The 20,616-nt window shown below is 49.0% G+C and overlaps 1 protein-coding gene and 1 pseudogene across 2 annotated transcripts; one reads left to right on the plus strand and one right to left on the minus strand.

Moving 5' to 3' along the window:
- The first annotated feature begins 8,607 nt into the window (after window positions 1-8,607).
- Window positions 8,608-11,922, plus strand: LOC125543116 (uncharacterized). Its single transcript, XM_048706367.2, has 7 exons — window positions 8,608-8,772; window positions 9,236-9,352; window positions 10,003-10,042; window positions 10,142-10,237; window positions 10,316-10,542; window positions 10,617-10,706; window positions 11,244-11,922. The coding sequence occupies exons 2-7, from the start codon at window positions 9,237-9,239 to the stop codon at window positions 11,674-11,676; spliced, it is 1,002 nt and encodes a 333-aa protein (XP_048562324.2). The 5' UTR covers window positions 8,608-8,772; window position 9,236; the 3' UTR covers window positions 11,677-11,922.
- Window positions 11,923-12,028: 106 nt separating this feature from the next.
- LOC125543115 (receptor-like protein kinase HERK 1 pseudogene) lies at window positions 12,029-15,332 on the minus strand (annotated as a pseudogene). The gene is made up of 2 exons (XR_015618313.1): window positions 14,943-15,332; window positions 12,029-14,816 (listed from the first exon to the last, which is right to left on the minus strand). The product of XR_015618313.1 is annotated as a receptor-like protein kinase HERK 1 pseudogene (transcript).
- Window positions 15,333-20,616: the final 5,284 nt, after the last annotated feature.

Genomic DNA, 20,616 nt, shown 5'->3' on the forward strand with positions numbered 1-20,616 from the left:
TCTAAGCCGTAAAGCATGGCACACTGAACTATCGAGTAGTCATCAGCTTTGCTCTGCCAGACGTTCATAACATCTGGCGTTGCTCCAGCAGCAGGCCTGGCACCCAGCGGTGCTTCCAGGACGTAATTCTTCTGTGCAGCAATGAGGATAATCCTCAAGTTACGGACCCAGTCCGTGTAATTGCTACCATCATCTTTCAACTTTGCTTTCTCAAGGAACGCATTAAAATTCAACGGAACAACAGCACGAGCCATCTATCTACAATCAACATAAACAAGCAAGATACTATCAGGGACTAAGTTCATGATAAATTTAAGTTCAATTAATCATATTACTTAAGAACTCCCACTTAGATCGACATCCCTCTAATCCTCTAAGTGATCGCGTGATCCAAATCAACTAAACCATGTCCGATCATCACGTGAGATGGAGTAGTTTCATCGGTGAACATCATTATGTTGATCATATCTACTATATGATTCACGCTCGACCTTTTGGTCTCCGTGTTCCGAGGCCATATCTGTATATGCTTGGCTCGTCAAGTATAACCTGAGTATTCTGCGTGCGCAACTGTTTTGCACCCGTTGTATTTGAACGTAGAGCCTATCACACCCGATCATCACGTGGTGTCTCAGCACGAAGAACTTTCGCAATGGTGCATACTCAGGGAGAACACTTCTTGATAATTTAGTGAGAGATCATCTTATAATGCTACCGTCAATCAAAGCAGGATAAGATGCATAAAAGATAAACATCACATGCAATCAATATAAGTGATATGATATGGCCATCATCATCTTGTGCCTGTGATCTCCATCTCCGAAGCACCGTCATGATCACCATCGTCACCGGCGCGACACCTTGATCTCCATCGTAGCAATGTTGTCGTCTCGCCAATCTTATGCTTTCACGACTATCACTACCGTTTAGTAATAAAGTAAAGCATTACATCGCGATTGCATTGCATACAATAAAGCGACAACCATATGGCTCCTGCCAATTGCCGATAACTCGGTTACAAAACATGATCATCTCATACAATAAAATTCAGCATCATGCCTTGACCATATCACATCACAACATGCCCTGCAAAAACAAGTTAGACGTCCTCTACTTTGTTGTTGCATGTTTTACGTGGCTGCTACGGGCTTAAGTAAGAACCAATCTCACCTACGCATCAAAACCACAACGATAGTTTGTCAAATAGACTCCGTTTTAACCTTCGCAAGGACCGGGCGTAGCCACACTCGGTTCAACTAAAGTTGGAGAGACAGTCGCCCGCAAGCCATCTCTGTGCAAAGCACGTCGAGGGAACCGGTCTCGCGTAAGCGTACGCGTAAGGTTGGTCCGGGTCGTCTCGTCCAACAATACCGCCGAACCAAAGTATGACATGCCGGTAGGCAGTATGACTTGTATCGTCCACAACTCACTTGTGTTCTACTCGTGCATATAACATCAACATAAATAACCTAGGCTCGGATGCCACTGTTGGGTTTCGTAGTAATTTCAAAAAATTTCCTACGCACACGCAAGATCATGTGATGCATAGCAACGAGGGGAAGAGTGTTGTCTATGTACCCAACGCAGACCGACTGCGGAAGCGATGACACGATGTAGAGGAAGTCGTCGTACGTCTTCACGATCCAACCGATCAAGCACCGGAACTACGACACCTCCGAGTTCGAGCACACGTTCAGCTCGATGACGATCCCCGGACTCCGATCCAGCAAAGTGTCGGGGAAGAGTTCCGTCAGCACGATGGCGTGGTGACGATCTTGATGTACTACAGCAGCAGGGCTTCGCCTAAACTCCGCTACAGTATTATCGAGGTATATGGTGGCAGGGGGCACCGCACACGGCTAAGGAATAGATCACGTGGATCAACTTGTGTGTCTAGAGGTGCCCCCTGCCTCCGTATATAAAGGAGTAGAGGGGGGAGGCTGGCCGGCCAAGGAGGAGGGCGCAGGAGAGTCCTACTCCCTCTAGGAGTAGGATTCCCCCCCCAATCCTAGTCGGAATAGGATTCGCGGAGGGGGAAAAGAGGAGGAGGGGGCCGGCCACCTCTCCTAGTCCTAATAGGACTAGGGGAAGGGGGAGGCGCACAGCCCATCTAGGGCAGCCTCTTCTCTTTTCCACCAAGGCCCACTATGGCCCATATAGCTCCCGGGGGGTTCCGGTAACCCTCCCGGTATTCCGGTAAAATCCCGATTTCACCCGGAATACATCCGATATCCAAACATAGGCTTCCAATATATCAATCTTTACGTCTCGACCATTTCGAGACTCCTCGTCATGTCCATGATCACATCCGGGACTCCGAACAACCTTCGGTACATCAAAATGCATAAACTCATAATATAACTGTCATCGTAACCTTAAGCGTGCGGACCCTACGGGATCAAGAACAATGTAGACATGACCGAGACACGTCTCCGGTCAATAACCAATAGCGGGACCTGGATGCCCATATTGGCTCCTACATATTCTATGAAGATCTTTATCGGTCAGACCGCATAACAACATACGTTGTTCCCTTTGTCATCGGTATGTTACTTGCCCGAGATTCGATCGTCGGTATCCAATACCTAGTTCAATCTCGTTATCGGCAAGTCTCTTTACTCGTTCCGTAATACATCATCTCACAACTAACATATTAGTTGTAATGCTTGCAAGGCTTATGTGATGTGTATTACCGAGAGGGCCCAGAGATACCTCTCCGACAATCGGAGTGACAAATCCTAATCTCGATATACACCAACCCAACATCTACCTTCGGAGACACCTGTAATGCTCCTTATAATCACCCAGTTACGTTGTGACGTTTGGTAGCACCCAAAGTGTTCCTCCGGCAAACGGGAGTTGCATAATCTCATAGTCATAGGAACATGTATAAGTCATGAAGAAAGCAATAGCAACATACTAAACGATCGTGTGCTAAGCTAATGGAATGGGTCATGTCAATCAGATCATTCAACTAATGATGTGACCTTGTTAATCAAATAACAACTCATTGTTCATGGTTAGGAAACATAACCATCTTTGATTAACGAGCTAGTCAAGTAGAGGCATACTAGTGACACTTTGTTTGTCTATGTATTCACACATGTATTATGTTTCCGGTTAATACAATTCTAGCATGAATAATAAACATTTATCATGATTATAAGGAAATAAATAATAACTTTATTATTGCCTCTAGGGCATATTTCCTTCAATTACAAGAGTTGATCTACCACGAGATTAGAGAGGCTAAACCCTAGAAGCTAGCCTATGGTATGATTGTTGATGTGTGTGTTGTCCTACGGACTAAAACCCTCCGGTTTATTTAGACACCGGATAGGGTTAGGGTTACATAGAGTTGGTTATAATGGTAGGAGACCTGAACATCCGTATCACCAAGCTTGCTTTCCACGCCAAGGAAAGTCCCTTCCGGACACGGGACAGAGTCTTCAATCTTGTATCTTCATAGTCCAGGAGTCCGGCTTGAAGGTATAGTTCGGCTATCCGAACACCCCCTAATCCAGGACTCCCTCAGTCTTACATCCAATGTAAATGGTTTACTGAATCTTGATCACAATGATACACATAATATTGATGCCAAAAGATGCAAAGTTAGTAATGATAATGTAACTTATTTGTGGCACTGTCGTTTAGGTCATATTGGTGTAAAGCACATGAAGAAACTCCATGCCGATGGGCTTTTGGAATCACTTGATTATGAATCACTTGGTGCTTGCGAACCATGCCTCATGGGCAAGATGACTAAGACTCTGTTCTCCAGAACAATGGAGCGAGCCACTGACTTATTGGAAATAATACATAATGATGTATGTGGTCCGATGAGTGTTGAGGCTCGCGGTGGGTATCATTATTTTCTAACCTTCACAGATGATTTGAGCAGATATGGGTATATCCACTTAATGAAACACAAGTCTGAAACATTTGAAAAGTTTAAAGAATTTCAGAGTGAAGTGGAAATCATCGTAACAAGAAAATAAAATTTCTACAATCTGATCGTGGAGGTGAATATTTGAGTTATGAGTTTGGCCTTAATTTAAAACAATGTGGAATAAATTTCACAACTCACGCCACCTGGAACACCACAACATAATGGTGTGTCCGAATGTCGTAACCATACTTTATTGAATATGGTGCGATCTATGATGACTCTTAACGATTTACCACTATCATTTTGGGGTTATGCATTAAAGACAGTTGCATTCACATTAACTAGGGCACCATCTAAATCCGTTGAGACGACACCATATGAACTGTGGTTTAGCAAGAAACCTAAACTGCCATTTCCTAAAATTTGAGGTTGCGATGCTTATATGAAAAAGTTGCAGCCTGATAAGCTCGAACCCAAATCAGAGAAGTGTGTCTTCATAGGATGCCCAAAAGAAACTATTGGGTACACCTTCTATCATAGATCCGAAGGCAAGATCTTTGTTTCTAAGAATGGATCCTTTCTAGAGAAGGAGTTTCTCTCGAAAGAAGTGAGTGGGAGGAAAGTAGAACTTGATGAGGTAGTTGTACCTTCTCTCGAGTTGGAGAGTAGTTCATCACAGAAATCAGTTCCAGTGATGCCTACACCAATTAGTGAGGAAGTTAATGATGATGATCATGAAACTTCAGATCAAGTTACTACCGAACCTCGTAGGTCAACCAGAGTACGTTCCGCGCTAGAGTGGTACGGTAATCCTGTTCTGGAAGTCATGTTACTATACCATGACGAACCTGTGAACTATGAGGAAGCGATGATGAGCCCAGATTCCACAAAATGGCTTGAGGCCATGAAATCTGAGATGGGATCCATGTATGAAGAACAAAGTGTGGACTTTGGTTGACTTTCCCGATGATCAGCAAGCCATTGAGAATAAATGGATCTTCAAGAGGAAGACAAATGTTGATAGTAGTGTTACTATCTACAAAGCTCGAATTGTCGCAAAAGGTTTTCGACAATTTCAAGGTGTTGACTATGATGAGATTTTCTCACTCGTAGCGATGCTTAAGTCTGTCCGAATCATGTTAGCAATTGCCACATTTTATGAAATCTAGCAAATGGATGTCAAAATTGCATTCCTTAGTGGATTTCTTAATGAAGAAGTTGTATATGATGCAACAAAAAGGTTTTGTCAATCCTAAAGGTGCTAACAAAGTGTGCAAGCTCCAGCGATCCATCTATGGACTGGTGAAAACATCTCGGAGTTGGAATATACACTTTGATGAGTTGATCAAAGCATATAGTTTTATACAAACTTGCAGTGAAGCCTATATTTACAAGAAAGTGAGTGGGAGCACTACAGCCTTTCTAATAAGTATATGTGAATGACATATTGTTGATCGGGAATGATGTAGAATTTTCTGGAAAGCATAAAGGATGTTTGAAAGGAGTTTTTCAAAGAAAGACATCGATAAAGCTACTTACATATTGGGCATCAAGATCTATAAAGATAGATCAAGACGCTTGATAAGACTTTCGATGAGGACATACCTTGATAAGATTTTGAAGGAGTTCAAAATGGATCAGTCAAAGAAGGAGTTCTTGCCTGAGTTGTAAGGTGTGAAGTTGAGTAAGACTCAAAACCTGACCACGGCAGAAGATAGAGAGAGAATGAAAGTCATTCCCTATGCCTCAGTCATAGGTTCTATAAAACATGTTATGCTGTGTACCAGACCTATTGTGTACCTCACCATGAGTTTGGCAAGAGGGTACAATAGTGATCCAGGAGTGGATCACTGGACATCGGTCAGAATTATCCTTAGTGGAATAAGGACATGTTTCTTGGTTATGGAGGCGACAAAAAGTTTGTCAGAAAGGGTTACGTCAATGCAAGCTTTGACACTATCCGGATGACTCTAAGTCTCAGTCTGGATACATATTGAAAGTGGGAGAAATTAGCTAGAGTAGCTCCGTGCAGAGCATTGTAGACATATAAAATTTGCAAAATGCATACGGCTCTAAATGTGGCAGACCCGTTGACTAAACTTCTCTCACAAGCAAAACATGATCACACCTTAGTACTCTTTGGGTGTTAATCACATAGCGATGTGAACTAGATTATTGACTCTAGTAAACCCATTGTGTGTTAGTCACATGAAGATGTGAACTAATCACATAAAAATGTGAACTATTGGTGTTAAATCACATGACGATGTGAACTAGATTATTGACTCTAGTGCAAGTGGGAGACTGAAGGAAATATGCACTAGAGGCAATAATAAAGCTGTTATTTATATTTCCTTATATCATGATAAATGTTTATTATTCATGCTAGAATTGTATTAACCGGAAACTTAGTACATGTGTGAATACATAGACAAAACAGAGTGTCCCTAGTATGCCTCTACTTGACTAGCTCGTTAACCAAAGATGGTTAAGTTTCCTGACCATAGACATGTGTTGTCATTTGATGAACGAGATCACATAATTAGGAGAATGATTTGATGGACAAGACCCATCCGTTAGCTTAGCATAATGATCGTTTAGTTTTATTGCTATTGCTTTCTTCATGACTTATACATGTTCCTCTGACTATGAGATTATGCAACTCCCGAATACCGGAGGAACACCTTGTGTACTATCAAACATCACAACGTAACTGGGTGATTATAAAGATGCTCTACAGGTGTCTCCGATGGTGTTTGTTGAGTTGGCATAGACCGAGATTAGGATTTGTCACTCCGTGTATCAGAGAGGTATCTCTGGGCCCTCTCGGTAATGCACATCACTATGAGCCTTGCAAGCAATACGTCGAATGAGTTAGTCACGGTATGATGCATTATGGAACGAGTAAAGAGACTTGCCAGTAACGAGATTGAACTAGGTATGATGATACCGATGATCGAATCTCGGGCAAGTAACATACCGATGACAAAGGGAATAACGTATGTTGTTATGCAGTTTGATCGATAAAGATCTTCGTAGAATATGTAGGATCCAATATGAGCATCCAGGTTCCGCTATTGGTTATTGACCGGGGATGTGTCTCGGTCATGTCTACATAGTTCTCGAACCCATAGAGTCCGCATGCTTAATGTTCGATGATGATTTGTATTATGAGTTATGTGATTTGATGACCGAAGTTTGTTTGGAGTTCCGTATGAGATCACGGACATGACGAGGAGTCTCGAGATGGTCGAGACATAAAGATTGATATATTGGACGATGTTACTCGGACACCAGATGAGTTCCGAGAGGTACCGGATAATTATCGGAGTGCCGGAGGGTTATCAGAACCCCCCGGGGGAACTAATGGGACTTCATGGGCCTTAGTGGGAGAGATAAGGGCCACAAGGGGCCGCCCCCCCCTTTGGGTCCGAATTGGACTTTTCCAGGTGGAATCCTACTAGGACTTGGAGTCCTAGTAGGACTCCCCTCTCTTGGCGCGCTGTACAGGGGCCGGGCGGCCTCCCTCTCCCCTCCTTTATATACGGGGGCAGGGGGTACCCTAGAACACCAAGTCTTCTCTTAGCCGTGTGCGGTGCCCCCCCTCCACAGTTACACACCTCGGTCATATCGTTGTAGTGCTTAGGCAAAGCCCTACGCCGGTAACTTCATCATCACCGTCGCCACGCCATCGTGCTGACGGAACTCTCCCTCGTCCTCAACTGGATCAAGAAATCAAGGGACGTCATCGAGCTGAACGTGTGCTGAACGCGGAGGTGCCATACGTTCGGTGCTTAGATCGGTTGGATCGCGAAGACGTTCGACTACATCAATCGCGTTACTAAACGCTTCCGCTTTCGGTCTACGAGGATACGTGGACACACTCTCCCTGCTCATTGCTATGCTTCTCCTAAATAGATCTTGCATGATCGTAGAATTTTTTTTGAAATACTACGTTCCCCATCATAATCATGCCTCGTGGAAGTGGTTTGGTGCGCCACGCCTGAATCGCGAAGTTGATGACACCACCTACCTAAGCATGCATGCCGTTGTTTGCTCATTTGCAACACCTCTGTGGTAGTGGTGAAGCCAATATCGTGGCTGTGCTACACAACTTTTGAGCTAAAGGCTTTACATAGAAATTAAATTCCATGTGTAAAATTCAAGAAATAATACAAGATTTAGAGATAACTTTTGTTTGACATCACAGGTTTGTAGTCCGGACACCGTCACTACTATGTGGCAATCTAACCCATCTCTCTGGTCGCGTTGTGGGAGTCATTGTATGATACTATAGTTGAAGAAGGGACAATGAAGCCAGAATGTGGGATGAGACGAGGAACGAATCTCACATGATTTTTCAGCCCCCCCCCCCCTCTCAATCCGAATTCGTCTTCATGTTGAGCCGAACGATCAGAGTTGGGCAGAGTATGCCACGCTAGCAGAATGCGTATGGAAAACGACCAAGTAAATGTAGACGGTGCAGCGGAACAATGTTAAATTCCGTAATTTGCACTTTCTTTAGTTCATTGATTAAAGCGCGATCTCCACACAAGTTTTATGACCGTAGATGAACTATACACAGAAAAGAAAGGGCAAATGTACACAAAGAATAAAAATAAGAAGCAAGACCATGGATATTGGCAAGCTGAATATCACCGTGCTGGTAGTATCACAACAAAGTGACAAACATGGATATTGGCAAGCTGAATATCACCGCGCCCGCTCCTCCCCCTGTCAGCCGTCGATGCCTCCCCCGATCCAACACCTGCCGTCCAAACCAAATCGGGCGTGAGTATAAGTTCGCCGCCGTCACATCCGAGCAGCTTCCTCTAGTCTTGTCCCCTCCCGCGGCTAGGGTTTCCTCCGCTTCGCTCTCGCAGGTGAGACCCCCGACCCCCGATCCGATCTCGTGCCCCCGTCTGTCCTTCCGCTCGATTCCTCGCCTCGTCGGCCCGCCGCGCTGGTGCCCGGCGCTTGGGTCCGGGCTCCCGCTCGATTCGCCCGCGGGAATCCCGTCGGCCCGTGATTCGCTTGCTTGTACGGACAGATCCGCATCCATGGCGTGCCGTATCCGAATTAGGATTAGATATTCTGAAGAGGTGTCGGTGGTTTTCTAGATTCGTTGCGGTTTTGGGGCTGATGATTCGTAAGGGGGGAACAGTATGGTCGCAGCTAGGCTATACTACGTAATAGATTGCGTCACGAGATGTCCGTATGCTGCTCTAACTGAATTTGTGCTGGATTGGCTGCTTTGTATGGGGAGGGGTTTGCTCTGCTTGGCTGTTTGCTTGTATGATGTCAGTGGTTGTAGGTTGTGACATTTTGCTGCTTGTTTCGGTGCAGAATGCCTCGCTACGATGAGCGTGATCGTTATGGCGGCAACACAAGGCTGTACGTGGGTCGTCTTCCCTCGCGCACCCGCACAAGGGACCTTGAAGACCTCTTCGGCAGATATGGGAGGTGAGCGGGCAGAATTCCTCTCAGCCAGAGCTGCTTTTTGCCTTCTGAGTGACAAGTTCATGGAACAAATATACTAGTTCCTTCTTGTACAGCGGATTTATTTTGACCGGTTTCATGTCATGTCACCCATGCAAATTATGTGTGAGTTAGCTTTTAGTCAAATAGGTCTGTGCTTTGCTCTCTTGTCTGAAGACATGTAGAGCAGAAATTGAGACACACCTGTTCAATTTCTTGCACCCAATGGCGTTAGTCATCGACATGGTTACTCTGAGACAATGGCATTCCATACGGGATATCTAAGCCAGCACCCTGTGGTCTCTCAACATTGTTCTCTCTCCCCCCATTGTTTCTTGTACCATCACATATATCCACAAGCCCTTCATGTTTTTTAACTTGGATGATCTTGTTGAAGGTTTTGGGGGCTTACCCAACCTCGGTGTCCATGGTGGATTGGTGGGAGGGTGCCCTTGGTGGAATTGGTGGCTATTCTCGCAAAGTTTCTAGCAGACTTTGGCGATTGTTTTCAAAAATAAATTGCCTGTTTTAATGGAAATCACAATCATGCCTGGTGTTTAGTTCATTCTGCGTGGTGATACATTTCTCTACTTGCGTCTTGATGGTGTTACTGTTTCCGGAAACCATTTCCACAGAGTGCGACATGTGGATATGAAGCATGAGTTTGCATTTGTTGTAAGTAACCGCTCTTGTTCACCTTGTTTTGACTTCTTAATCCATGTTTGTACTGTTCACATTGATGCCCCTCCTTTTCTTGTATAAATCTTATTGCAGGAGTTTAGTGATCCCAGGGATGCTGATGAAGCAAGGTACAATCTTGATGGTCGTGACTTTGATGGAAGCCGCATGATTGTTGAGTTTGCTAAAGGGGTAAATATTGCTCACTATAATTTTTTCTATGTTGATTTATGCTTTTGTTATTTGCACTTATTATGATCTTCATTATAGGTTCCGCGTGGCCAAGGAGGAGGAGGTGACCGTGACCGTGGCCGTGGCGGTGACCGTGAATATATGGGTCGGGGACCTCCTCCTGGTTCTGGCCGTTGCTTTAACTGTGGGATTGATGGGCATTGGGCTCGTGACTGCAAAGCTGGCGACTGGAAAAATAGGTGCTATCGTTGTGGAGATAGTGGCCACATAGAAAGGGATTGCCAGAACAGCCCTAAGAACCTCAAGTATGCCCTGCGAGTTTGTCTTTTCTGTTTTATAAGTAGAGCATATCTGACTTAAGTTGTGTTGATGAAAACAGGCGTGGAAAGAGTTACTCCAGATCTCCATCTCCTCGCCGTGGAAGGGTGCGTGATAGGAGCTACAGCAGGAGCCGCAGTAGGAGCTACAGGTATACGTTGCTTTGAAAATTTGGGCACCGTTTCTGCTTATTCTGTGGCATGATTCCGTTGTTTTGGTAGTATGTGGAGTCTGAATTCTGAACATAGTACTGGTATTCTTTTTTCTTGCAAAACTAAAGCTCTTAAGACCTTTGTTGTCCAATTATCATGGTATTTCATTTTTTGCATATTGTTTTCCTGTTATGCATGGGTTTAGTTCCATCTGCTGCTATTCTGTGGGCATAGGTTTACTTCATCATACATTTTTACTAACCCGCTAATGTGGTAATTTTTAATTAAATACTCGTGTTTGCTACTAATGAATACTCCATCCCAAAATAAGTGTCTCAAGCTTAGTACAACTTTGTACTAGAGTTAGTACAAAGTTGAGACACTTGTTTCGGGGCGGAGGGAGTATATGCCAATGTAAAAAATTGGTTGATTCCTTGATATTGCTTTTAAACATACTCGTGTTGTGCTTTAATTCTTTTTTTTCCTATCATGTTTTGTATATGAAACACTGACTGTATGTCTCTTGCTTTACTTAGCCGCTCTGTTTCCCCAAGGAGGGATGAAAGGCGATCAAGGAGCCCCCGTGACAGTCGCAGCCCAAGGAGGAGCCCCCGTGACAGTCGCAGCCCCAGGAGGAGCCCCCGCGACAGTCGCAGCCCTATGAAGAGCCCCCGCGACAGTCGCAGCCCTATGAAGAGCCCCCGTGGCAGTCGCAGCCCTATGAGGAGCCCCCGTGACAGCCGCAGCCCTAGGAGGAGCGCTTCACCTGCCAAGGGGAGGGCCCGGAGCCCCACCCCTCCTGGCAGCAGGAGCCCTGCACCAAGGGAAAACAGCAGGAGCCCAATGAAGGCTGACAGCCCTAATAACATGAGCCCAGCTGCAAATGGTCGTAGCCCGAGCCCCAGGGACGGCGAAGACAATGGCAACCACCGTGCACCCAGTGGAAGTGCATCACCCGGTGGTGGTTGAGAGATGGATCGAAATCCTTCCGGTGTTCACCCAGTTGAAGTTCACCTGGTGAGGGTCGAGAGATGGATCAAATTCTTCCTACTGCTACGAAACTCTCCAAACATGTTGAACAAAGACTTGCCTGTACGAGTTTGATTTTATTGTGTACTCTATTTCGGTATTGATACTCCAGTCAGACCATAATATCTGTTGTACTATGTGCACATGGAATCATTTTGCAGTTTCAAATAATCTTTTTGTGCTTAATTTCTCATCTTTATCGTGCTACATGGTCGAAAATGCTTGTAGTATTTGTCCTTTGAAAGATGGGAAGGGAAACAATCTTTTCCATCATCCACTCTCCTCAGGGACGTACAAAAAACACCATCATCTTCTCATATAAGGCCATATGGGTTCATCTGCTGCGGACATTGACCATCTGCCAGAAGGTCCCTCTCATGGATGCATCGGTGAAATCGTCGTCGGCTACGCCGTCTCCCTCCACGCTGCCGGTTTGTGGCGGCGTGAGCTCTGTAACCATGTTGAGGCTGCTCACGTCGGAGAGGTCCAGGGCGTCGCTATCAACCGCGCTTCTCTGACGGCGAGGTGGCGGCGTGAGCTCTGTCACCATGTTGAGGCTGCTCACGTCGGAGAAGTCCAGGCCGTCGCCCTCCTGCAGCCGCATCACGAACTGCAGGTTCCACACCACGTCCTCCATGGCCGGCCGGTCGGCGCCGCGCTCCGCCAGGCACCTGGCCACCGTCTCGCCGTACTTCCTCAGCGCCGCCGGCCTCGCCGCGGCGGCGATGCGCCGGTCCACGATCTTCTCCAGCTCGCCCCTGCCCTGCCAGTGCAGCCCCCACTCCACCAGGTTCGACATGGGCTTCGGCAGCCTCGGGTCGACGACGGGCCGCGCGCAGACGGCCTCCAGCAGCACGACGCCCAGCGAGTACACGTCGGACTTGGCCGTCAGCTGCCTCGTCCGGCAGTACTCCGGGTCGACGTACCCGAAGCTGCCCTTCACCGCCGTGCTGACGTGCGTCTCGTCCAGCACCGGCCCGGCCTTGGACAGCCCGAAGTCGGCCACCTTGCCCGTGAGGTCGCCGTCCAGCAGGATGTTGGACGACTTGACGTCGCGGTGGATCACCGGCTTGTCCACGGCCGTGTGCAGGTAAAGGAGGCCCCTCGCCGCGCCGGCGCACGCCTCCAGCCGCTGCGCCCAGCTCAGCGGCGCCGCGCCGCCGCGGCCGTACAGCCGGCTCCGCAGCGAGCCGCGCTCCATGTACTCGTACAGCAGGATCATCTCCTCCCGCTCGTCGCAGTAGCCGACGAGCGACACAAGGTGGCGGTGGCGCAGCCCGGACAGCAGCTCGATCTCCGTGCGGAACTCCCGCGCGCCCTGCCGCGACTCCGGGCACGCGCGCTTCACGGCGACCTTAGTGCCGTCCTGGAGCACGGCGCCGTACACCTTGCCGAACCCTCCCTCTCCGATGATCAGGCTGTCGTCGAAGTTGCGCGTCGCGTCTTGCAACACGGCGAGCGGGAAACGGTAGCTCGGCATCACCGCGGCGGCAGCCCTGGGGCTGGCTCCCGGAGTGTTACCGGCAGTAGTGAAGCTTGACGACCCTGACGCAATGGCGCCGCGAACGCTGAGGCGGCCGAGGAGTGGCATCCATGGCGTGGACGACTGGCTCTGCGTCGGCGTCGGCTGCTTCTTATCACTTTCCTCCTCTTCCTCCCCCTCCTTCTTCCTCTTCTTCCTGAGGACAATGGCGAGAGCAACGGCGATGGACACGAAAGCGAGCGCTCCGCACACGGAGCCAAGAAGGACGGCGAAACGCGACTTGGCTGCCCCCGCCGCCGGCTCGACGACGACGACGGAGCCGGCGCTCAGGTGCATCTTCATGATCTCAATCCCATTGAGGATGGCAGCGGGCATCACGATCTTATTTGCCAGAGGGCCAACATGGACGGCGAGTTTCCCGGAGGCTTCGCTAGCAGGCAACACGAAGTCCTTGTAGTACGGGAACGCCAGCGCACCATCGCCGACGGCGGCGAGGTCAAGGTCCGTCAGCACGGTGGCGTGACTGGCGTCGTCGACGTAGGCGTTGATGTGGAGCTGGTGGGGAGCCTTGCCGACGATGTCGCAGAAGTGGAACCTGATGAAGTAGCTGGAGCTGGCGTCGACGTCGAACTGCCACGCCATCTGTTTCTGCCCGTCGAATGAGCTGCTGTTGATCACGAGCTCCCTCGCCGTGGCGTAGACGACGTCCGGCGCGTCGGTCGCCGTCGCTTGCCCGGGCAGGCGGTTCAGCGTCCCGTTGTAGCGGACCTCCCGAGTCACCGCGTCGGCCACGGAATGGGAGAGGAATCGCAGGTCGGTGGTCCACTCTCGCCAGAGCGCGTCGTCGTCGGGCGCGACGGCCGGGCCGCCCACGTTGAGGCGGTAGGCCGTCTGCAGCGGCAGCGCGGCGGGGATGGGCTCTGGCCGGCCCGTCGACGACTCGGCGGCGTCGGCGACGAGGCCGTCGGGCGCGGAGACGACCTCGACGGCGTTGACGAAGGCGATGCCCCCGTCGACGAGCGGCACGAACGAGACCACGAGCGTGTCGCGCGCGACGTCCAGGAGGAACTCCACGCGCGCCGGCTGGGGCGACGACGACGTCGACGCGTTGCCGGGCTCGGGCGCCGGGACGCCGTCCTCGAGCAGCACGGCGTCCTGCGTGGACACCTTGAACGCCCTGGCCGCGGCGGCGAGGTCGTAGCTCCGGTACACGAAGGGGAAGAAGTGGAGGCGGAGGAAGTGCCGGCCGCGGCGCCTGATGGCGAACGAGTATGATGAAGGCGCGGAGAAGACCCTGGCGTTCTGGTACAGCGCGGCGTCGCGGAAGCCGGACACCAGGTCCGGCGAGGCCTTCACCGCGGCGCTGCGAGGGGACGTCAGGGTGACCGCGCCGGAGCCGGAGCCGCCGTCGTCGGCGAGGAAGAGCCTCCGGCCCACGGGCGTGTCCAGCGAGGAGCCGCAGCTGACGAGGTAGTTGTCCTCCGGCGCGTACGCCGCAGCGCCGCAGACGAGCAGCGCCGACACGAGCCCGAGCACGCCGCGAGGTCGAGCTCGCCGGAGCCTCGCCGTCGCGGCCATGGCAAACTCCGAGGACCACCTACACACGATCAAAAGATCATGCGCAGAACATGCAGAGAAGGAAACATGTCCGCCGGAAGTACATCGAACCACAGAAAAGCTACAAGGAGCCAAAGAAGAGCGACAGGGGGACGAACGGCGCTACCTCCAGGCTCCGGCTACCGGCCAGCTGATTCAGCAGCAGTCGAGGTCCACCATGGATGATGTGCGCTGCCGTGGTGTCATGCTTATCTGCGAGGCCTTGGGTTGGTGCGAGGCCAGGGATTGCGGGAAGAAGGGGACACAGAGGTCACTGGCGACCGGTCAGAGAGACGGATCGCCATCAGAGGCGGCCCGCCGAATTGAAGGCTTGTTCGTCTCGTAGCGCCCTCCTCCCCACGCCATTGGGCACGCAAGTCGCAACCGTTACCGAACTTGTGAGCAGGGGACTGGACTGGACTGGAATGTTGCTGCACTTGGAAGCTCGTTGGAACGTACTAACCCTACCACTGAATATTCAGGAAGAAGACGACAGTGGCGACAGGCCGAGCTGCATGCTGGGAATTCCGTGGCACGCGTATGGAAAAAATGCACCTGAAAGCAAACGCTGGGAGGCGTGACGAGAGTGCGGGACACGATTGTTTGGTCCCGGGAAATTGTCGCTAGGCTGGTTTTATCTTTGAATCGTCAATGCTACTAGGAGTGATTCTCAAAAAAATAAAATGCTACTAGGAGTGTGGTTTTTCTGCCCTGCAAGAGACATCTTGACCGTGGATTTATCGACCATGGTTGCTTTAAGACTTGTGCTACATTTCTTACTTTTATATAAAAAATTGTCTTACTTCAAAGTGTTATATACTATGTTTTGTTGTGTTTTTCCTTGTCCCAAAGTGTCTCGTGAAGTTTTAATGTATACCAACAAATAAGAGTGCATTTCTTTCTGATTGGGTTTACTAGTACACAACAATACACAATGAAACATTTCGATACATGTTGAAATAAGAGGAAAAAAACCCGGTGTAACACTATGAAACAAGACAAAATCTACCAATTCTAAAAAAATAGCATGAATCTCAAAGCAACGGTGACGGTGGATTTTGTTGGAATAAATCCGAGGCACACCGTCGATCATTCGAGGACAAAACAATCACACGAGCATGACACTGAGATTTGTTAACGAGGTTCACCGATATGGCTACATCCCCAGGGCCTGACTATGGGCGCTCCTTCCCATGACATCGCTACAATACCGCACCCGATCGCCCTGGACACCGGCACATGCCGCCGACTTTCCCTGCGTTCCGGTGCTATTATGTTGGCATAGGTTACATCATGTGTCTAGCCCCGTTATATATGAGAGGCCTAGAATACAAGTGTCCTACAAGAACACGACTCCATATCTTATCTACACACAATACAACTCAGAGTCCAACCGTAACCTATCTTATACACAATATTCGACACAACTCTAATAAACTCCACCTTGGCGAATATTCTCCACCACATTGAATTCGTCAATGCATCAAACTTCCATGTATATTGGACTTGAGCTTATCCCATGAGCACCGCTGCTACTCCAAGACTCCATGTGACTCCACCTGCAACTTATAGTCCTTCCTTTTCTTGACCACAGTCAACACTCGAGCAAAATTAAGTTCCTTGTTACTCTAGTTTGTGCTCCCAACTTTCAGAGTATCCGTCGGCGCCATCACACACTGATCACTGACCTGCGTGACAGTGAACAACTCACATATTGGTGTCACATATAAGAGTTGCCTGAACTCAACATCACCGCTCCTTTCTTGACTGTCTGTCTGAAACTTGAAGGAATTTCACCATTGCTTTTAGTCATCCCGAGTCAATTCGCAATTGTCTCACCACATGTACGACCAACGGAGCCTTGGCCCGTCTTCATGCCCCGTGCATACCACACGCCTCGCCGCTATTACCGCGTCGAGCCTCCGTTGTCCCGGTTAAGTCTCAAGGGTCGCGATCCACACAACTCAACACCCACTGCAGAGTACCACCGATCATCATCGACCGATGACGAGTTTCATGCTTCCATCGGACCACTGGGCTCCAGTCCAAACTGCATGTCACTCGCTTTTCCCCCACTGAATAGGCTTCGATTCTCTGGATCCTTACACCGTAGCCCCTCAATCCAGCTCCACATTCAACATGACTCCATGGTAGACGATCAGTCCACCCTTGCGCCCCGTCGACTTCAAACTCCGTGTGCACCGTCATGAATCAACCCCGCGCCATAGTCTTGTCGAAGCCACACAAGCCCTCAAGTCTGTGTCATGTGTTTCCACACCCAGAAATCGGTCACCAACAGCATCACGCTCCTATGTCGTCGCCGCCGATCCCACCACCATCTTCTGTACCAACCAACCCGCGTCGATCCGTCAGACCGACAAGTCTGACCCAGCCGGACTTCCCCGACTGCAGACACATTCCAGACTCCTCAAGCCATCACCGTGACCACCGTCATCCATGCACAAATGTGTACCAACAAAGAAAACCAAAGCAAAGTCCACATAGCCTTCGCGTGTGAACATTACCAAATCAGATCAACAAAGCTAACTAGCTCAAACCCCTAATTCATCACACGTGTGTAGCTGGCCTTTCTTTTTCTTTTCTTTGTCCATGACAGCATCATTATCTGACTAAGCCCTTGTGTCGTATTTTTTTTCAAACAAATCACTGATACGTCTCCAACGTATTTATAATTTTTTATTGTTCCATTCTATTATATTATCCATCTAGGATGTTTTATATGCATTTATATGCTATTTTATATGATTTTTGGGACTAGCATATTAACCTAGAGCCCAGTGCCAGTTTCTGTTTTTTTCCTTGTTTTTGAGTTTTACAGAAAAGGAATACCAAACGGAGTCCAATTGACGTGTCAATTTTTGATGAGTTTTTATGGACCAAAAGAAGCCCCCGGAGTAAAATAGTTGGGCCAGAAGAGTCCCGAGCCGTCCATGAGATAGGAGGGCGAGCCCAGGGGGTAGGGCGCGCCCTCCACCCTCGTGGACGACTCGGAGACCCCCCTGACGTGAGACCGACGCCAAAAAATCTTATAAATACAGAAACCTCCAGAAAATAACCTAGATCGGGAGTTCCGCCGCCGTAAGCTTCCGTAGCCACCGAAAACCAATCTAGACCCGTTCCGGCAGATGTAGTTATCCGGGATGGCAAATATGGTTGTAAAAGCATGGCAACTCTCTTTGTTTTGGTTAACCATAGTTGCCATGTCTAATTTATGGTAGTTGCCGTGTGTAATCAAATCATAGTTGTCGTGTGTGATTAACTACTTGCCACATATGATCAAACAACAGTTGCCATGTGTGTTCACCTAGTTGCCACGTGTGGTTAATCACAGTTGCCATGTATGTTTATCCGATTGCCACGTAAACGCAACTGCAGTTGCCGTCTAGCAAACGAATCATAGTTGCCATGTGTGTTTGCCTAGTTGTCATGTACGTGCAACTGCAGTTGCCATCCAACAATGTACAACTGTTGTGTGGGCGAAAAACAGTTCACCCACACGCGCATGGACTAAGTGGTGGCTGTGTGGGCAGAAACTAGTTCGCCCACACAGCGCAGCTGACAACCGTGTGTTGTGGGGCGTGTGGGCAACCTCTCCAATGCCCACACACCGATCTTGTCCTACGTGGCACGCGAAAACTGTCTCGGTGTGTCAAGATTCGTGCAAACTTAACTGGACAGTGATCCAGGCGTGTGGGCGAGTTGCAATGTTGCCACACATGTGGGCGTTAGTATTTTCGATGTTTTATTGTGTTTTTATTGTTCCAAAGTGTGTGGTAAAGTTTCGTCGTCTACCAACAAATAAGAGTGCACTTCTGTCTGATTGGATTTACTAGTACACAACAATACACGATGAAACATTTTGATACATGTTGAAACAAGAAAAAGAAACTAGTTACGTTGTGACGTTTGATAGCACACAAAGTGTTCCTCCGGTATTCGGGAGTTGCATAATCTCATAGTCAGAGGAATATGTATAAGTCATGAAGAAAGCTGTTGGAAATATGCCCTAGAGGCAATAATAAAATGATTATTGTTATATTTCCTTGTTCATGATAATTGTCTATTATTCATGCTATAATTGTGTTATCCGGAAATCATAATACATGTGTGAATACATAGACCATAACATGTCCCTAGTGAGCCTCTAGTTAACTAGCTCGTTGATCAACAGATAGTCATGGTTTCCTGACTATGGACATTGGATGTCATTGATAACGGGATCACATCATTAGAAGAATGATGTGATGGACAAGACCTAATCCTAAGCATAGCACAAGATCGTGTAGTTCGTTTGCTAGAGCTTTTCCAATGTCAAGTATCATTTCCTTAGACCGTGAGATCGTGTAACTCCCGGATGCCGTAGGAGTGCTTTGGGTGTACCAAACGTCACAACGTAACTGGGTGACTATAAAGGTATACTACAGGTATCCCCGAAAGTATCTGTTGGGTTGACACGGATCGAGACTGGGATATGTCACTCCGTATGACGGAGAGGTATCTCTGGGCCCACTCGGTAATGCATCATCATAATGAGCTCAATGTGACCAAGTGTTTGGTCATGAGATCATGCATTACGGTACGAGTAAAGTGACTTGCCGGTAACGAGATTGAACAAGGTATTGGGATACCGACGATCGAATCTCGGGCAAGTAACGTACCGATTGACAAAGGGAATTGTATACGGGATTACTTGAATCCTCGACATCCTGGTTCATCCGATGAGATCATCGAGGAGCATGTGGGAGCCAACATGGGTATCCAGATCCCGCTGTTGGTTATTGACTGGAGAGTCGTCTCGGTCATGTCTGCGTGTCTCCCAAACCCGTAGGGTCTACACACTTAAGGTTCGGTGACGCTAGGGTTATAGAGATATTAGTATGCGGTAACCGAAAGTTGTTTGGAGTCCCGGATGAGATCCCAAATGTCACGAGGTGTTCCAGAATTGTCCGGAGGTGAAGAATTGTATATAGGAAGTCCAGTTTCGGCCACCGGGAAAGTTTCGGGGGGCACCGGTATTGTACCGGGACCACCGGAAGGGTCCCGGGGGTCCACCAGATGGGGCCACCTATCCCGGAGGGCCCCATGGGCTGAAGGGGGAGGGAAACCAGCCCCTGGTGGGCTGGTGCGCCCCCATGGGCCTCCCCCCTGCGCCAAGGGTTGGAAACCCTAGGGGTGGGGGGGCGCCCCACCTGACTTGGGGGGCAAGTCCCCCCTTGGCCGCCGCCCCCTTGGAGATGGGATCTCCTAGGGCCGGCGCCCCCTAGGGGCCCTATATATAGTGGAGGGGAGGGAGGGCAGCCGCACCCAAGTCCCTGGCGCATCCCTCTCCCCTCGTAACACCTCTCCCTCTCATTGGAGCTTGGCGAAGCCCTGCCGAGATCACCGCAGCTTCCACCACCACGCCGTCGTGCTGTTGGATCTCCATCAACCTCTCCTTCCCCTTGCTGGATCAAGAAGGAGGAGACATCTTCCCCAACCGTACGTGTGTTGAACGCGGATGTGCCGTCCGTTCGGCGCTCAGTCATCGGTGATTTGGATCACGACGAGTACGACTCCATCAACCCCGTTCTCTTGAACGCTTCCGCTCGCGATCTACAAGGGTATGTAGATGCACTCCCCTCTCCCTCGTTGCTACATGACTCCATAGATTGATCTTGGTGATGCGTAGAAAATTTTAAAATTCTGCTACGTTCCCCAACAGTGGTATCAGAGTTAGGTCTATGCGTAGTTTCTATGCACGAGTAGAACACAAGTTGTTGTGGGCGTTGATTTTGTCAATT

The sequence above is a fragment of the Triticum urartu genome, chromosome 3A (assembly GCF_056163025.1).
Source record: "Triticum urartu cultivar PI428250 chromosome 3A, HENAU_Tu73, whole genome shotgun sequence".
NCBI lineage: Eukaryota > Viridiplantae > Streptophyta > Magnoliopsida > Poales > Poaceae > Triticum > Triticum urartu.

Coding starts and splice junctions, on each gene's coding strand:
- LOC125543116 (XM_048706367.2), top strand. CDS start 9,237: ATGCCTCGCTACGATGAGCGTGATCGTTATGGCGGCAACACAAGGCTG. Junction 10,043..10,141: donor AGCATGAGTTTGCATTTGTT/GTAAGTAACCGC, acceptor ATCTTATTGCAG/GAGTTTAGTGATCCCAGGGA. Junction 10,707..11,243: donor AGCCGCAGTAGGAGCTACAG/GTATACGTTGCT, acceptor TGCTTTACTTAG/CCGCTCTGTTTCCCCAAGGA.